This window comes from Megalops cyprinoides, chromosome 3 (genome assembly GCF_013368585.1).
Source record: "Megalops cyprinoides isolate fMegCyp1 chromosome 3, fMegCyp1.pri, whole genome shotgun sequence".
Taxonomy (NCBI): Eukaryota; Metazoa; Chordata; class Actinopteri; order Elopiformes; family Megalopidae; genus Megalops; species Megalops cyprinoides.
The window spans coordinates 17,507,872-17,523,002 of record NC_050585.1 but is presented as its reverse complement, the minus strand read 5'-3'; the positions used below and the strand labels follow the sequence as shown (position 1 = coordinate 17,523,002).

The window sequence follows — 15,131 nt, the reverse complement described above, 5'->3', positions numbered from 1 at the left end:
GTGTTGAAAGAACTGGACTTCCAGGTTTCAGGGTTTCACTAGAGACCCGGTCATCTGCTTTGCAAGCAGCTAAATATTCAGTGGTGATTATCACAGATCAACATTTATGATGAAACTCTCTTTTCATTTCTGTCTTGTCTTTTTGCAGAAATGCAGTGTATATCAGCATAACTCAGAAGCATCCGAGTTGCTGTAAGAGGTAGGTATCTCAAATTTGATTCCTGCGGTAGGGTTCCACTGCTTGTAGAGAGGGTAATTCTGGATTAGTAATCTGTAGAACTCAGTCATATAATACCACATGGTGATCTCTGGACTCATATAGAAAAGAAAGATCCCATTAAAAGAGTGGTCTAGTTGTTCAATGTGATTAGTGGTATAGTGATTATGGGGGCCAGGATTGCTTTTCCATCCTGGCCACTGCTGTCCTCTGGCACTTATCCTTCAGCCTTAGCAGAAAGATGAAGGAGGTGTATGGATCATTGGCCATAGACTGCTGTTATTTTATTACCAGTCCCAGACTCATTTTTGGACAATGACTCATTCTGGTCAGCGCTAATCTCAGCACAGACTTTTTCCCTCACACAATTTAGACATCCAGTGGTGACCGACTCCAACAGAGGTGTCTAAAAAACCACAATAACCCACAACGCAACTGGGAAATCATCTTCCAATAACATTTCAGTCAGCGGCAATCTGTCATTACATCCTCCTTTCACAGGATTTAATCACTCTTCCTGAAACAACCTCTTAATTTCCTCCAAAAAAAAAAAAAAATGTCAACGCATGGGTTGTCGAGTTTTGTTGCAACAGCTCTCATCTTTCCACAGTCTGACCCCAATCCAGTATCACAAATGCCAGTTCCCATGCAGACGCGGCTCTGAAATAGTACTTACGGTTGCTTTTATCTGTTTTCTTCATTTCATCCATGTCTAGTCGGTCGCTCATTTCAAAAATGCAATACTGGAAAGCCCTCTATTAGGTGTGCTTTTCGAATCATGCACCACAGGGTCTCTCAGCCTTTTACACTACTAGGCCCACTTATGATTTAAGTATTTTATTATGGTCATCACCCACTTCAAAGTAAAAAAGCAAAACAAAAAAGAACAGTGCCAACCACAGGTGGCACTGAAATAAATTGACAGCCATGAGATTTAGGTTGAGCTACATTAATAAAATGTTTGGGCTGAGCCTTGTGATTGCTCTGGGTTATTCAACTCAGAAAACTTCATGGTTTCTTCCTTGGCAATCCTGGTCAAAATAATGCTACCAATTATCAATCTGGCTTCATTTGTTACAGGACAGAATGGCTGTTGTATAGTTTTACAATGGTGAACCTACAGACTGTTTAATTTCACTTTCAATCATTCCTCTATTTATCTATGTATCTTTCCTTTATTTTATCTGGTATGGTATTTAGACAGATCTTGCAAATACCATTCTGGATTTATGTCTAAGTCTGACAATTTTTTTCGACAACAAGAAAAAGTGCAAGATATGTACCATGCAGGAGAAATGCCACATTAAATTGAAATGAACATCCTTCCATAGAGATGAAAAATAAACACTGTCACAGAGAAGAAATGGCAGGATCTGATTTATGGGCAGTTGTTTCTGCAGCAATATTTTTGAAGGAGGCGCTCAGTAAAGGAGATATATATCTAAAACAATATTTGGCAACAACCAATTATAAAAACCTTTTCTTCAAGGTATAAGGCAGATGTTGAGGATTAGGTTTATTGGGTACAACAAAACAACAACTCTGATTGGACTAATATAGTCTGTAGTTGATTTATAAGTGTCATTGCTGCCATAGAAGAGAAAATTTCCTGTTGGGGCTTGCTGCTGAAACCCTGGGACAGACAGAAGGTGGCTGAAGGTGTAAGGGGAAGGGTCAGGGCACTGAGAGTGGATGGTAATTGCAGTTTGCCCTGTCTGCCTGGCTACTCAAAGCAGGAGACCTCAGGACGGCTGTCTGGGGTAAATGTATGCCTCTGTTAAACTAAGCATAGAACATGATGGTTTCTTAAATTACATGTAACAGCTTTGGGCCAATGATGTATCTCAATTGCTACCAGTAACAAAACCCCCTTTTTGATGATAGGTGAGCTAATATTTGTAAATGTGTTCATGAAAGAAATGGGTAAGGGAACATCCACTGTATACTTTAAACACTTCTCAAATGCAATGCAAATTCAACAGTTTTAGCAAAAGCACTGGTCATTTTGAGTGCAACAAAGCACTACACATGGAAGTAGCTTTTAAACGGAGTCTAGGGTGATTTTACTTGTCATGGGACTGTTTTTAATTTTTGGTTGAATTTTGCCTGGTTAATACCTGAAGGAGATGCCTTCAGATTCACCTGACACCCATAGTTACATTTCTCCAACAGGGCAAAGCCAATAAGACTCTTACAGCAGGCTTGAAATAAATCCTGTGTTTAAAGTTCTGGATGCTATGACGACATGATGGTCTGTTTATTCGAGATGGGACAGCCCTTCACAACACTAACAGAAACAAACTTTGAACGGCTCCGCTTGAAAACAGCAGAGGCGTTTAAAATCAATGTGATGGATCTGCCTTGCCCGTCACATATGTGGTCTCTGTTGTCCTCGTTTAATTTTTAACTGCACCACAGTAAATCAGTTACCTAGCACATTTTGCTTAATGACACACGATCACGATCAAAATGCACAACCCATAAAGCTTATCTTGTTGTGCTGTGCTAATATGTGCCCAGGCAGAGCTAACATTGTAAATGTATACCTGTCTGAGTCACTGAAAACTCCAGGAGATTTCTCACCTGTGACTTGCTTTATACGTCAGTGCTGGTCTAAGACAAATGACACACAATGATGGAGGATGGGAACAAAGGACGCTGAACACAAGCGCACAGGGTTGAAACACATGCACAACAGAGCCTGCAAAGTTATGTTCACCAACAACTGCTGCAAATCTGAAAAGAAAAATGCAACAACTGTAGTTGAGTTGACTAAAACTTTCCATATACGCAACATGAAACCCAAAGATGCAGGAGAAACTTGCCTTTTGACACTAATTTCTACCACCTTAAACTCCATTAAACACATTAAAAACATTTCTCCTCCTCTGTGGTGCGTCTCTTCATAAACTTTCTCTAATGCGTTTTTCATGGCCAGGAAGACAGGAATGAAAGCACTCAAAGCCACAGGGCATTGCTGTCATCACGGATACTTTGTTTGTACATTTTTCTCCTTTCAACTGAAAGCTGAGCTGCGTGTCACCGCATCCAGCGCTTGGTTTTGCAGTTATCGAGGCTATCTCATCCGCTCTGCATGTAAACAAAATCTCCAAGAGTGTTCCATTTGAAGTGCTTCCTTATCTCTTGCCTCTTATCAATGCTGGGATAATCAACATCGGGTAAGAGAGAAAAAAAGAAAAACGACAACACCACAGCACGTTAAAAAAAAAAAAACCTCATTAAGTACTTTAAAACATCAACCCCATTTTGAAATGTATGTGTCCGACTGCAAAAATGCACATAACTCCACCAAAACAAGCGTCTGGCTTAAAGACACAGATGACATAATGCTTTGGCATTATGCCAGCACCATGACTCATGATTTAAGTGGTAGGTGCACTGCTTCCTGCACTATAAATCTCAGAATGGCTGAACATCTAGGGTCACCACTTTTCCATTTGTAAATAACGGGCAAATTACATTTACATTTACTTAACTTTGTCATTACATTTTTTCTTTCTTTCTTACATTTTTACCTCCCTCACCTAAAAATATTACTCAAATTCAGAGAAGTTAAACTACTAACTAAATTATAAAAGGGAAAATTATACATTAAACAGCAGCCAAGGAGAGTCAAAAAAAGTTATCTCACTTTACTTTTAGAATTATAAAAAGGGCTGAGAGTCACATACAGAATAACATTAACTCTACCATCACAGCATTGACATAACCCACTCGAAAAACATCAACTATTAATTACTTCCTGAGATATAAGATATCACAATGATTGTGGGGATCTATCATTTTAGAGTACCAGGCCCTAATATAGATGGTCTCCTCACTGGTAAGAGATCAGTAGGCTTCAACCAAGGCAGGGAAAAGGTGATCCAGACTAAGTCTCAACAAGTTTTTTTGCTCCAAGACACTACTCAGTTTCACACAACAAATTTCAGTTTTCAATATTCTATGACAAATTATGACTAATACCCTCACCAAGGAATCACAGGGAGTCCTTGTTACATTTTGATCATGTGAGCAACAACTTATACTACAACTTTCTTAACAGTCAAAAAAAATATATATATAGTATTTAGGTTGGAACTGGCTTTCATGGCTGCATTGACCAAACTGTTTTATTGTACTGCGAAGATCAACTTTGGATCTGCACTGATGTTCTAAAATGCCCAGACCACAGTAAGCATTAGTTTACTGGAAGAATGTCTTTAGGGACAAACTGAGTGAAAAATATCAGATTTTTAAAAAAGAGAGCAACATGAGGTTAGAAAGCATGTTGCCATCTTCCTACAATTTCCTTTGCTCATGCAAGAAAGTAACACAATTTTTAAATTGTGGTTTGAACACTGAATAACAATGTTTATACAAAATATCTTGAAAAGTGCATATCTTTTGTTTCAACTAGCAGTTAACAGAATGTTTCATGTATATTTTATAAAAAACTAGATTTGTGCGTTTATATTACATAAAGGCGACAGGAAGCAAGCTTTAGCATAGCACATGATACCTACCATTATCCTTTCATTTGTATTCATGTAACGCAACTGCGGTGTAATATCATTAGGTCAACGTCTTCATTCAGCGAAGCTGAAATTCTGTTCTTTCAATACTTATTCCACTAAACCACACAGCAAAAAATATGTAATTGACACCTCTGTTATGGCACAGGTTAACAAGTGCTACGCTAAATACACTGCCATATTCGGATGTACACAATGCCTTGTTTGGTGTTCGGTCCAGAAATAGACCTGCCTCAGGCAAGGGTTTGAGTAAATTATACTTGTATCCGTTTCGGCTCTAGTGCGATTATTACATTATTCATGCTTTCGCAAGACTGAATGGTTTCATCCACCACACAGCACACCGGGGCTGTTTCTGTGTCAACTCTACATTGACAGCGAAACCTGTTCTGATGCATATAAGCCTACTTCCTGTAATCTGGATGCAAGGTTTATGCCACCTGAGTCATAGACTGTGACGCCCCTAATTAAGTACAATTGTTTTAAGTGCTGTGGGTACAAGCAGCAGCACAGCAGGCAGGTGATGCAGGGGTGGGGGGGCAGCTTACGTTATTGGACCATGAGATGGGGTTACGTCTGCCAGTGGCCCTCTAGGTAAACACTCCGTCTGTCTCCAGGGAAACCAGATTCCTCAGGCATTTCTACGAATGTATATTTATCCTTAGGTTCCCCTATGTACAAATTTACCAAAGACAGATGCGACGTCTACAAAAACACTCTAAAACATTTTCTTATTATTTAGTTCTTTGTTTGTTTTTACAGACACTTTATCTTAAGCAACTTGTATGGCCATCTTGTCAAGATACATAAAGTGGGTGCCAGAAGGCCACCAAAGGCGTGGGCACGAAATAGCAAGTGACACATCAGTGATTCATCATCAAACTGAAAAACACTACTTGCGCATCTACAGCTGCTACTCCTTTAAGTGTATATTCCTCATTAGAACGTCAGGAAAATGTCAGGGGTTGGTCCACTTCTCCTCACCTTCATTCAACCACTCAAGCATTTCTGAGACTTATGTGTTGAACTGCAAGGCCCCTTTGGCTGTGAGTGCTTTGACCCATGACCTATTGCTTGGAGTGTGCACACACCTCCTCGCATATTTGCTAGAGTGTTTGTTTAAACCTGGCAACTGCTTCACGTCCAATGAAGCATCGTTCCGTCCCTGGCCACGATGCCAGTGTTATTTACAGCTAATACGCCCAACATTTCTTACAGTAACTGCGACAACAGCGGGTGGGAAGATAAGCTTCATGGAGCTATGCCATCCGCCAGCAGAACGTAGCTGAAAAACCTGAATAGCTCTTGTCTTCAAAATCCAAACTTCATGAATAACCCCAAAATTACAAAATCTGTTTCTGTTCCTTACACTTCCACAGCACTAAGCAATAAGCAGTAGCCTTTACCTTGCAGCTCTACAGCCAACTAAGCAGATGCTTTCTAGTCATCACCTCTCTGAGGAAAACCCCAACGATGTGCAACAAGAGACCCTTTCAAGTGGGGAGAACCTTATGGCACAGACAATACAAAGTATTCTGTTTTCAACAGTATTCTTGGCTCTCTTTGCTGCTGGGGTGCAATGATTACTCCCCACATTTCCTATCTTGACAGAAGCAACCCATCTGAGATCATAAAAATCTTCAAAGCGAAGTGTGAACTTCCTCCTAGCTTGAGTGTAAGTGTAAGAGTGTAAGAGTTCTCTGAGGTGTCAGCAAGTAAGCTGTGCCTGTTTGATTCTGCTCTGCGGGACACTGAAACAAGCATAATTTTCCTGGTGATTCCACTTCCACATGTCAGCCAATCATGCGTAAGCCACACCACAGGATTCTTACAGTCATCTGAGGAGCTTGCACCATATTACCCCCATGGCTTTCCAGGGCCTGAATTTCCTCCCAAAGCCATCAGAGTCCAGAGCCTTTAAACTGCAAGGCATGAGCGCTGCCGAGTTTCAGCATTTTCATTTGTGTCTGTGCACTGAAACAGACTTGATTCAACCCTTTCAGCACAATGTCAGCATATGTATCTAGCATATTAATATAACATCTGTAAAGAGCTGCAAGTACTGGTAAAAACTTTTGCTTCATGACAGGGTTTGAAAATGACTTCCTCTCATGTCTTCACTGATTGGCTTCTACCTAACATTTGCATGGCCAGCCCCCAAACAAGCAAAAATTAAAATATTAAATAAGTGAATAAATAAATAAGTACTTATTCACTTATTTATTCACTTACACGCATACACACACACCAGTGGCGGCTGGTGAGCTGGAAACAGGGGAGGCTGAAACATTACCTTTAAATCTATCATTACTTTCAACCTGTTCTCCTTTATCCTCCTTGTTTAACAATAAAACAAATAATTCACAGAATAATTGAAACCAATCGTGAGAATATGGTAAATGATTATGCTCACGAAACAGTGTAGATTGTCTGTAGTTTGTGTGCTTGTGAAAGCTACAACATGAGATGTTTAATTAACAGTAATGTTTAATAATAACATTAATAAAGGTAATGTTCAGCCTCCCCTGTTTCCAGCTCACCAGCCACCACTGACACACACACACACACACACACACACACACTGAATTCATGGTACTTTTTTCTACATTCTACATTCTTATTCACTCTAGACAACCACAGACAGCAAACACGAGCTCAGAAGAACTGAAAAGACAACATTATATGATGGCCAAGAGCATTCATCATAGTCTGACCATGCAGGTTTTTGTAGGTTAAGTCCTATTCATAATGAACACAGCTAAAAAAATAACACCAAATTTTAAGTACTTTGAAGTGTTTCGTCTGACAAACCTCTTTTAGAAGGTCAAAAAATGCTAAACACTAAAATTCCAAAAGGCTGTTGTTTACAGCAGTAATAAACTTCTCTTTATAGAGTCTGGCATCCTCGTGTTGGTTTTTAATGCCAGGTATGACTGACTGAAATGTAATTCTTGGGCTGTTTAACAACTGTAAACCTTTTATAGACCAAAACAATGCTAGAGTTGGTGGTATTTTTTAACTGCCTTAAAAATCAAGGCAGTTAAAAAATGTCTACAAATATATTGAAATCGACTGTGGAGAGAGAAATTTTCTCCTACTGCTTTTGAGACTGCAATATGCTGCCCAAACAAAAGCCAGGCACAATGGATGTGGTGTAACGAAATGACCTAATACTTTCACTCATGTTGGCTCGGCGCTTTTTTAAAAATTTATTTACTTTTACTTTGGAGCTTGCAGAGCTTTTCCACTGGAGAGAGGAGACAGTTATGCTGAGGCTTGGAATGTGCTCAGTGACCAGTAGTAAACCACACCAGTCAGTCGAGGATTGTAGCCGTACACCACACTGCCATTAACAACCATGTTCCACAGTAAAGTCAAGGAGACTTTCTACAAAGTACATGAAAGACAGTTTACACAATAGCATGGCCAGTAAGGGACCTACACCAAAGCAGACAACTGCCAAGACAATAACCACATAAACCTAAACAGTAACAGACAAAGAGAGTCAAGCCTACGTCCTTTTCATTCATTTTTGCAACTGTGAGGTGTACAATATGTGGCTGTCTTTTTCTTAAAACCGTTTAAAATATATGACTAATAGCTGCCAGTGACAAAATTATACAAAATTACCTGTCAGCAAAAGAAAAATGCGGTATGAATTGCCAAAAACCCTTCACTTTTGGATGCTGTTTACTCTACCTTCACATCAAAAGACTGAGTAGGACAGAACGCTCTTTGTGTCTGATTTTAGACGCTCAGAAAATGTTTTAAGAAAGGGCGTGACTACCGCACATGTAATCATAACATTATGCATGAACAGGACTCTTGATCTTTAATGCCTGTAAAATGACACTGCTCTCCTCTGTGGAGAATAAAAAGGAGTCCCACTGTTATAGCCTGCACAGCGATGGCATTTTAATAATCAGCTGTGGTGCTGGTGACAACAATTAGTATCTGTTGCTGAAACAAAGGACTTTTTCTTAAGGTACATTGACTCATTGTTCACCACTGTGAGGTTACTTGGTGCTGTACCAAGGCTCTGTGACACAAAGTTCCCTCGTTGGCTCATTCTTCACTATAGCTGCATGCATTCTGAGACAAGCACCACTGTAAATGTACATAATGGTGAATAAAGAGCAAATACATTTGCTGAAGCAACCCAAATGCTCAGTATCCAGTATTTCTCCATGCCCAAAGCCTTTCAGGCCTTTTTGGTTCATTAATTCATTTAAGGTACTGATTTCTGGTGTTTAGTTGTGTCTCTGCTGTGGGTTTAACAGTGTTCACAGGTGAAAAGCATAACCACATAAAGGGTTTCATGGCAGAACCAAAGGGCTCACCTCAAATTAAAGAGGAAATCCACTGAAAACAGAATCTGCTGTTCCTCACCTTTAAAGTAGCTGGTATACATTCTTTTATGTCACAAATCAAACCTGAAAATCTGGAAAGAAGGAATGTTCTCAAAACATACAGTATGACAAACTTGGGGCAGGCTTTTTACAGCACTCTGTTAGAGCAGTGTGAGTTTGCAGTAATTTTTGGAGAACCAAGTCAAATCTCTGCACGGGGCCTCCAAAGGTGCACTCTCAGAGCAGCACTCCACCCCTGCTGCTGCGGGGGTCTGGAAAGTTCTGCTGCAATGCCGCGCATGCGGCATAGCCCAAAATAAGCCCCCTTCACATGTTCCCGGTTTATATGAGCCGGCGAGAATGCTGCACTGACATGACCCTATATGGCAGCCTGCATTACAGCTAATGGAGTCCTAGTTACATTTACATTTACATTTATTCATTTAGCAGACACTTTTATCCAAAGCAGGCTGCCATCCTATATGGCAGCCTGCATTACAGCTAATGGAGTCCTAGTTACATTTACATTTACATTTATTCATTTAGCAGACACTTTTATCCAAAGCAGGCTGCCATCCTATATGGCAGCCTGCATTACAGCTAATGGAGTCCTAGTTACATTTACATTTACATTTATTCATTTAGCAGACACTTTTATCCAAAGCAGGCTGCCATCCTATATGGCAGCCTGCATTACAGCTAATGGAGTCCTAGTTACATTTACATTTACATTTATTCATTTAGCAGACACTTTTATCCAAAGCAGGCTGCCATCCTATATGGCAGCCTGCATTACAGCTAATGGAGTCCTAGTTACATTTACATTTACATTTATTCATTTAGCAGACACTTTTATCCAAAGCAACTACAAAAGTGCATATAGTAGGCAAGCAACAGGCACAAGGGAAAGATGTGTAGAGGTCATACAATGCAGATAGTGCTGAAGCTGAGCACAAGGTCAGTGTAGCGAGACAGAACTAATTTGATCTAAGGTTACATAAGGTTACATATACCAAATACAGTGACTGGGACAATAAAGTGCTGCTATACTACCTAGGCCAAGAACATGCTACAAATACAACGTAGCTACTGCTCAAGTGAATCTGGCCCCACCTTCAGCACTTAAACTTTCCTGGTGCTGCCTTCACCCACCCTCCCATGTTGGGTTTGTTTGTAAATAAACCAGCAAGCCATATCTGTGTGTTTGTTTGCTAGCCTACAATGGAGGTTGAAATCCGCATGCTTGCGCTCTTGTTGTTCTTGGTTTGGGGAGACCACAACAGAGCGACGCCGGTTGTGCCTGGATTCGTCCCACAGCGTGGGAGGCGAATCACTGTTTTGTTGTCCGATGCAAACTGTCCATGTGAGCAAGACCATGATTCCTAGTGCTACCTTAAACCTTGAAGTGTGTACATGCAAAAAAGACCCTTCCACGCTTCCAAAATGCCTCCCGTTCCCCTCAGGTGCAGCTGGCCTACAGCGACGGTGGATCAATGTCAAACTGGTCGCAGGAGTGAAAAGTGTGCATTTCGAGCGGGCTTCACAGAATGCCTGTAAACTAGCAGAAATAAGAAATAACCTCATGGGTAAATGCTACACCCAGAGGTTGCTAATCAACTACTGCACTGATCCAGGTAGGCCCATCAGGCATTGGAGGTCCACAAAATATTTACCAAGCCAGGCTTCAAAACTGCACAAATCCTCTAGATCCTCACACGGTAGGCTAAGCACTAGGGAGATTCTGCCTTCAGGTGAGGCCTACACATTCTGAGGATGTGCTTTTGTGTTGGATTACTGGGTTCAGTCTGAGATGAGAAAGAGTTTAAAGCAACAATTTTAAAGGGAGGAAACAACACATCCAATTATGTTTTTTTTCCTAGAGTATCCCTCTGTCTGAAAGGGTGCAGACAGTTGGAACTGCAGTCCAAGAAAATACCACCTTCTGCTGAGAGATTCTGAGAAAAAGGCGCTCTGGAATTATCAGGCCTGCTCCCCTCACCTGTGCTGAATTTCCCTTGATTTGCATCAAACCGAAATGTATATTAGGTAAAAAGAGCTTGCCAGTGCTTTCTGCACACAAGAGTACATTTTACAAAAGACTACATTTACAGGTATCAGCTCAGAAAAAAATATGGGCCTATTCATTAGCACTGACACATGCCATTGCTGTGAATGCATCACAAAACTTCCTGTGCTATCAAATGTTATTTACAGGAAGTAAGTACTGCTTTTTCAGTCTTGCTTGCATCACAGGAAAGAACCAGAGGGTGAGCAATTAAGAAATGATCAAAGCACACATGATTGGTGACTATTTTGTTTTCCATTTTATACAAAAGGAGTGGGATCACAGCGTGTGACTTTGCCTTCATGTGACCTGGGGTTCCATCGTTACACAAGAGCTTGCCGCTACAGCCTGATTTCCTGTGACAAAAGCCTGGGAAAATCTCTCCTCCTTGCAAACACTATATAACATTTTCTTACTTTATCCAGGGTGACTTACGTAGCTTACATTTTTACATTATTCATTTTACAGCTGGCTATGCACTGGGGCAATTTGGGTAAAGCACCTCACCCAAGTGTAGAGCACCAATGCACCCCTTGGGAACTGAATTGGAATCCTTTGGATTATGAGCTCTGCTCCTTAACCACACGGCCACATCACTCCCCGTAACAATCAAACAACAAAGATCCACCTCCACTGACACCAGCGTCACCATGTGGTAACTTCCGAAGGAGGCGCTGACGTGTTGTGAAATCCCTCTGTAAAACACAAAGGTGGCTTGCAATAAGGCTGACAAATCTGCTGTGGTTGCGACAGCCCCAAAGATGTCCGCCACGCAGCTCGTCCCAGCCGACAAGTCGGTCAGTCATTTGTCTTCCAGCGGGAGCACTGAGGTTTTGTTTCATATGACTGATCACTGCTCAAATATGTGGTCATGCCCTGCTAGACAAATTAGTGCGGTGGCCAAAATGACCTAGCAGCAACAAGTGAAGGTTGATCTTTCTCTATTCATTGCATGAATCCCGCCAGTGATGGGGAGCAGCGAGCTTTGCAGAGACACAGAGTGTGACAGCTTGGCCCCAGCCCCGTTTGAAAGCCAAAGTAACTGACTGAAGCTAAAGGGAGGTCACTTGATTCACTTCCCCTGGCCTTCTCCAAATGCAGCTAAGTGCCACAGTAAACTAAACAAGCCTTTCCTGACTTTGAACAACACAAGGCTGGCAGTAAAAGCGTCTTGTTAAAAGTCTCAACCACCAAGACCATGATGGGAAGTTCAGGCTGACAGCAATTAGCCGCGAGCAGACGAAAGGTTGGCCTTTTGACACCTGCTGCATCAGATGTGCTTAGCATCAGATGCCTTTTTGGAAGTCACAGGACCTTCTCACAGAAAAAAACAGCCTTTCTTTTACTGGCCTCTGAGGCTGAAAGACACTGTCACTCAGGTAAAGACGCTATTTTCAGACTACTTTGGCGTTATGAACTCCAGTAGTTCATTAAAATAACCATAACACAAACAATCCTGCACAGCAGGGTGCCTGACTTATGCAGACATTTTCACCGTATGATTTTTCCTCTTTATTAAAGATCCAGCCAACCCCCATCTCTCCAGACAGCCAACCCCATATAACAGCCAAATACAGATGGGTTCTTCCGCTCCTCTGTTTTATAAATGGCTGAATGTAACTTACAAGGTCAGTCAGTGTACTTTCCCTCAGTGAAAAGTCCTCTAGTACCCTCCAATGTCAGCCCTAGAAGCACATTCTGTTGATACACTAATGAGCTCCATGTGTCTCAACGTTAGGCTGATGGAAGTGCCGGTCATTACTAATGTGCACTTCCACAAATCACTCTGTTTCTGTGCATTAGTCTGCTGCCGTTCTGCTGCGATACCACAGACACAATACAGATTAAAGGAAAGAGACTTAAAAACACACTGTCTGGAACTTCAGCCCTTGGTATTCAGTGTCTAATAGAATACCCATACAATCCATGGCTGTGGAAATTTATGTGGTTTCTTGTGCAGGGCGGTACTTAAAAACATAAAAACTAGACAAAGATGAGGATCATATACTGCCTATGAGCACTGGATGTGCACTGTCTGTTAAGTACAGGTCATTAAGTACATCAATGTTGCATGCAGACTGCTTGTTCAGCCTCACCCCTGCCAACAGGTTAGTCCAAGATGAAAGTGCAAAATTAAATAATATGAGATAATTCTATCATCAGTCTTGTCCCTGGTTTTCAAACAGGTGGGGTTGGTGTCACTGGTGATGTCAAGGGCTATTCAACACACTGAGGAGTTGCAAATGTCACAAAGCTGTTCGTGGGTTTGCGAGTCATTTTTTCCTGCTCTGTTGACAGGTCTCTGTTATGGCAGTAAAAAGTAGGTGAAAATTTAGGAAGTACTCGAGATAAAAAAAAAATAAAAAAAAAACTAAGAACAATTACTTTCAGAATTCATCCTACACAAGAGAATTGTGAATAATACAAAATATTATTCACAAGTAGCATCACAGGTAACTAATAGGAAACAGTAAACATTATTGATTTCCATGCGGGAATAAGTGTAATGTAAGTGTTTATTTATTTATTTTTAATGAATGACCTTCCCTCTGATTGACTGATTTCGTGTCCCTTTCATTTTATAAAAAGTGATTACAAAATTAAACTGCTTTTCAAGCTGTGTAGCACGACTTATAAAATACATCAAAATCACTTAAAAATTTAAAGTGATGGTAATTATATTTGATTAGAATCTGAATAATGTCAAATTGTGTTATGTTCAAGTATATAAATTCTAACTAATTCGTCTCACATCAGGGCGTGTAACTGTAGATACAGAGTAGGCCAAATAAACAGCAGAAATTCTTAGCACATCAAAACTTCACCTGACTTCACTCAGATACCAACGCTCTAAACCATTCGCAATGCAGCGTGTACTTCCCATTCACTATGTGTTTTCTGTCACCTGAGAAACATGGCTAATTAACAACAATCATATAAACACGGTAAATACGGGACAATAACATCAAAACCGGTGCCTCATAATTAAGTAAAATATGTGTAATGCTAAACTTTATCAGAATTCATTGCATATATGTATTTGCTAAATCAAATAGCAATCAGTATGCCAAAACGAATCTCAGAAAGTTCTGTGCCTAACGAGTCAATGGTCCTTGAAAATTGAATAACTGTAGGTAGCTGTGCAGTTCTGTAGTCATGGCCTCGGCTAATAAAACATTCAAATGAAAGTACTAATAAAAAAAAATGAAGATCTAAACTGTGACTATATACTTATACAATATTTACATCAGTCAATTGAACAATTAAGGTTAACTGGTTTTCTGGCAACTATTTTGACCCCAAGTACAACACTAACAACACAGACCGTAGGGCTACTTACTTTTCAGCGCAGTGATTAACATATTTCCATCTTTGATAAGTTCTTTAATGAATTTGTTCGTCCGGTCCAACTCAATTTCATGACATTTCAGACGTTCCCTGAAATCAGGACTGTCCAAGAAAGAATCGCTGAATTCCAGTGTCGGCAGCCCCATTGTAACGACGTGGGAAAGTAATCTCAAAGACAACCAATGATCCTTAAAACAGCTCGCCTGTTGAAATCGCCCTTACATTAAGTTTATTTTCAGTGTCGCCACCGTTTTATTTTTCTCCTGCCAATACTGGTGTGCTGTTGCCGTACAGTTGAGGCTATTGAAACTTTTGTTTTCCCTTCCCGTCCTCCGTACTTCCGGCACTTTTGTTGGTATCCTCGCTCATTCAAGTTGAGCAAACTGGCTGAGCAGTACTAGAGCCGGTGTGACTCCTGCTGGTTAAATCGAAAAAATACCTGAATCAACTTTTTAAAACTTCACAGGGATGCATTCGCCAGCAAAATGAGAGAACTTAGTTACCGTTCAGTCGAAGCCATTCAGTCATTTCTCAGTGTAAAAATGTACACAAATAATGTCTTAATCACATCAAGTTCAGTCGTTTTAGCCCTTCATGGAACATCCTGTAATAGGTTT

The 15,131-nt window shown here is 40.6% G+C and overlaps 1 protein-coding gene across 2 annotated transcripts in view; it reads right to left on the bottom strand.

The window, feature by feature from the left end:
- LOC118774345 (rho GTPase-activating protein 42-like) overlaps positions 1-14,843 on the bottom strand; it is a 68,573-nt gene extending 53,730 nt beyond the window's left edge. For both annotated transcript variants that reach the window (XM_036523662.1, XM_036523663.1), the window contains exon 1: positions 14,507-14,843. In XM_036523662.1, the coding sequence (XP_036379555.1) occupies positions 14,507-14,660 (154 nt within the window). In that variant the 5' untranslated portion in view covers positions 14,661-14,843. The remainder of the gene's footprint in view (positions 1-14,506) is intronic.
- Positions 14,844-15,131: the final 288 nt, after the last annotated feature.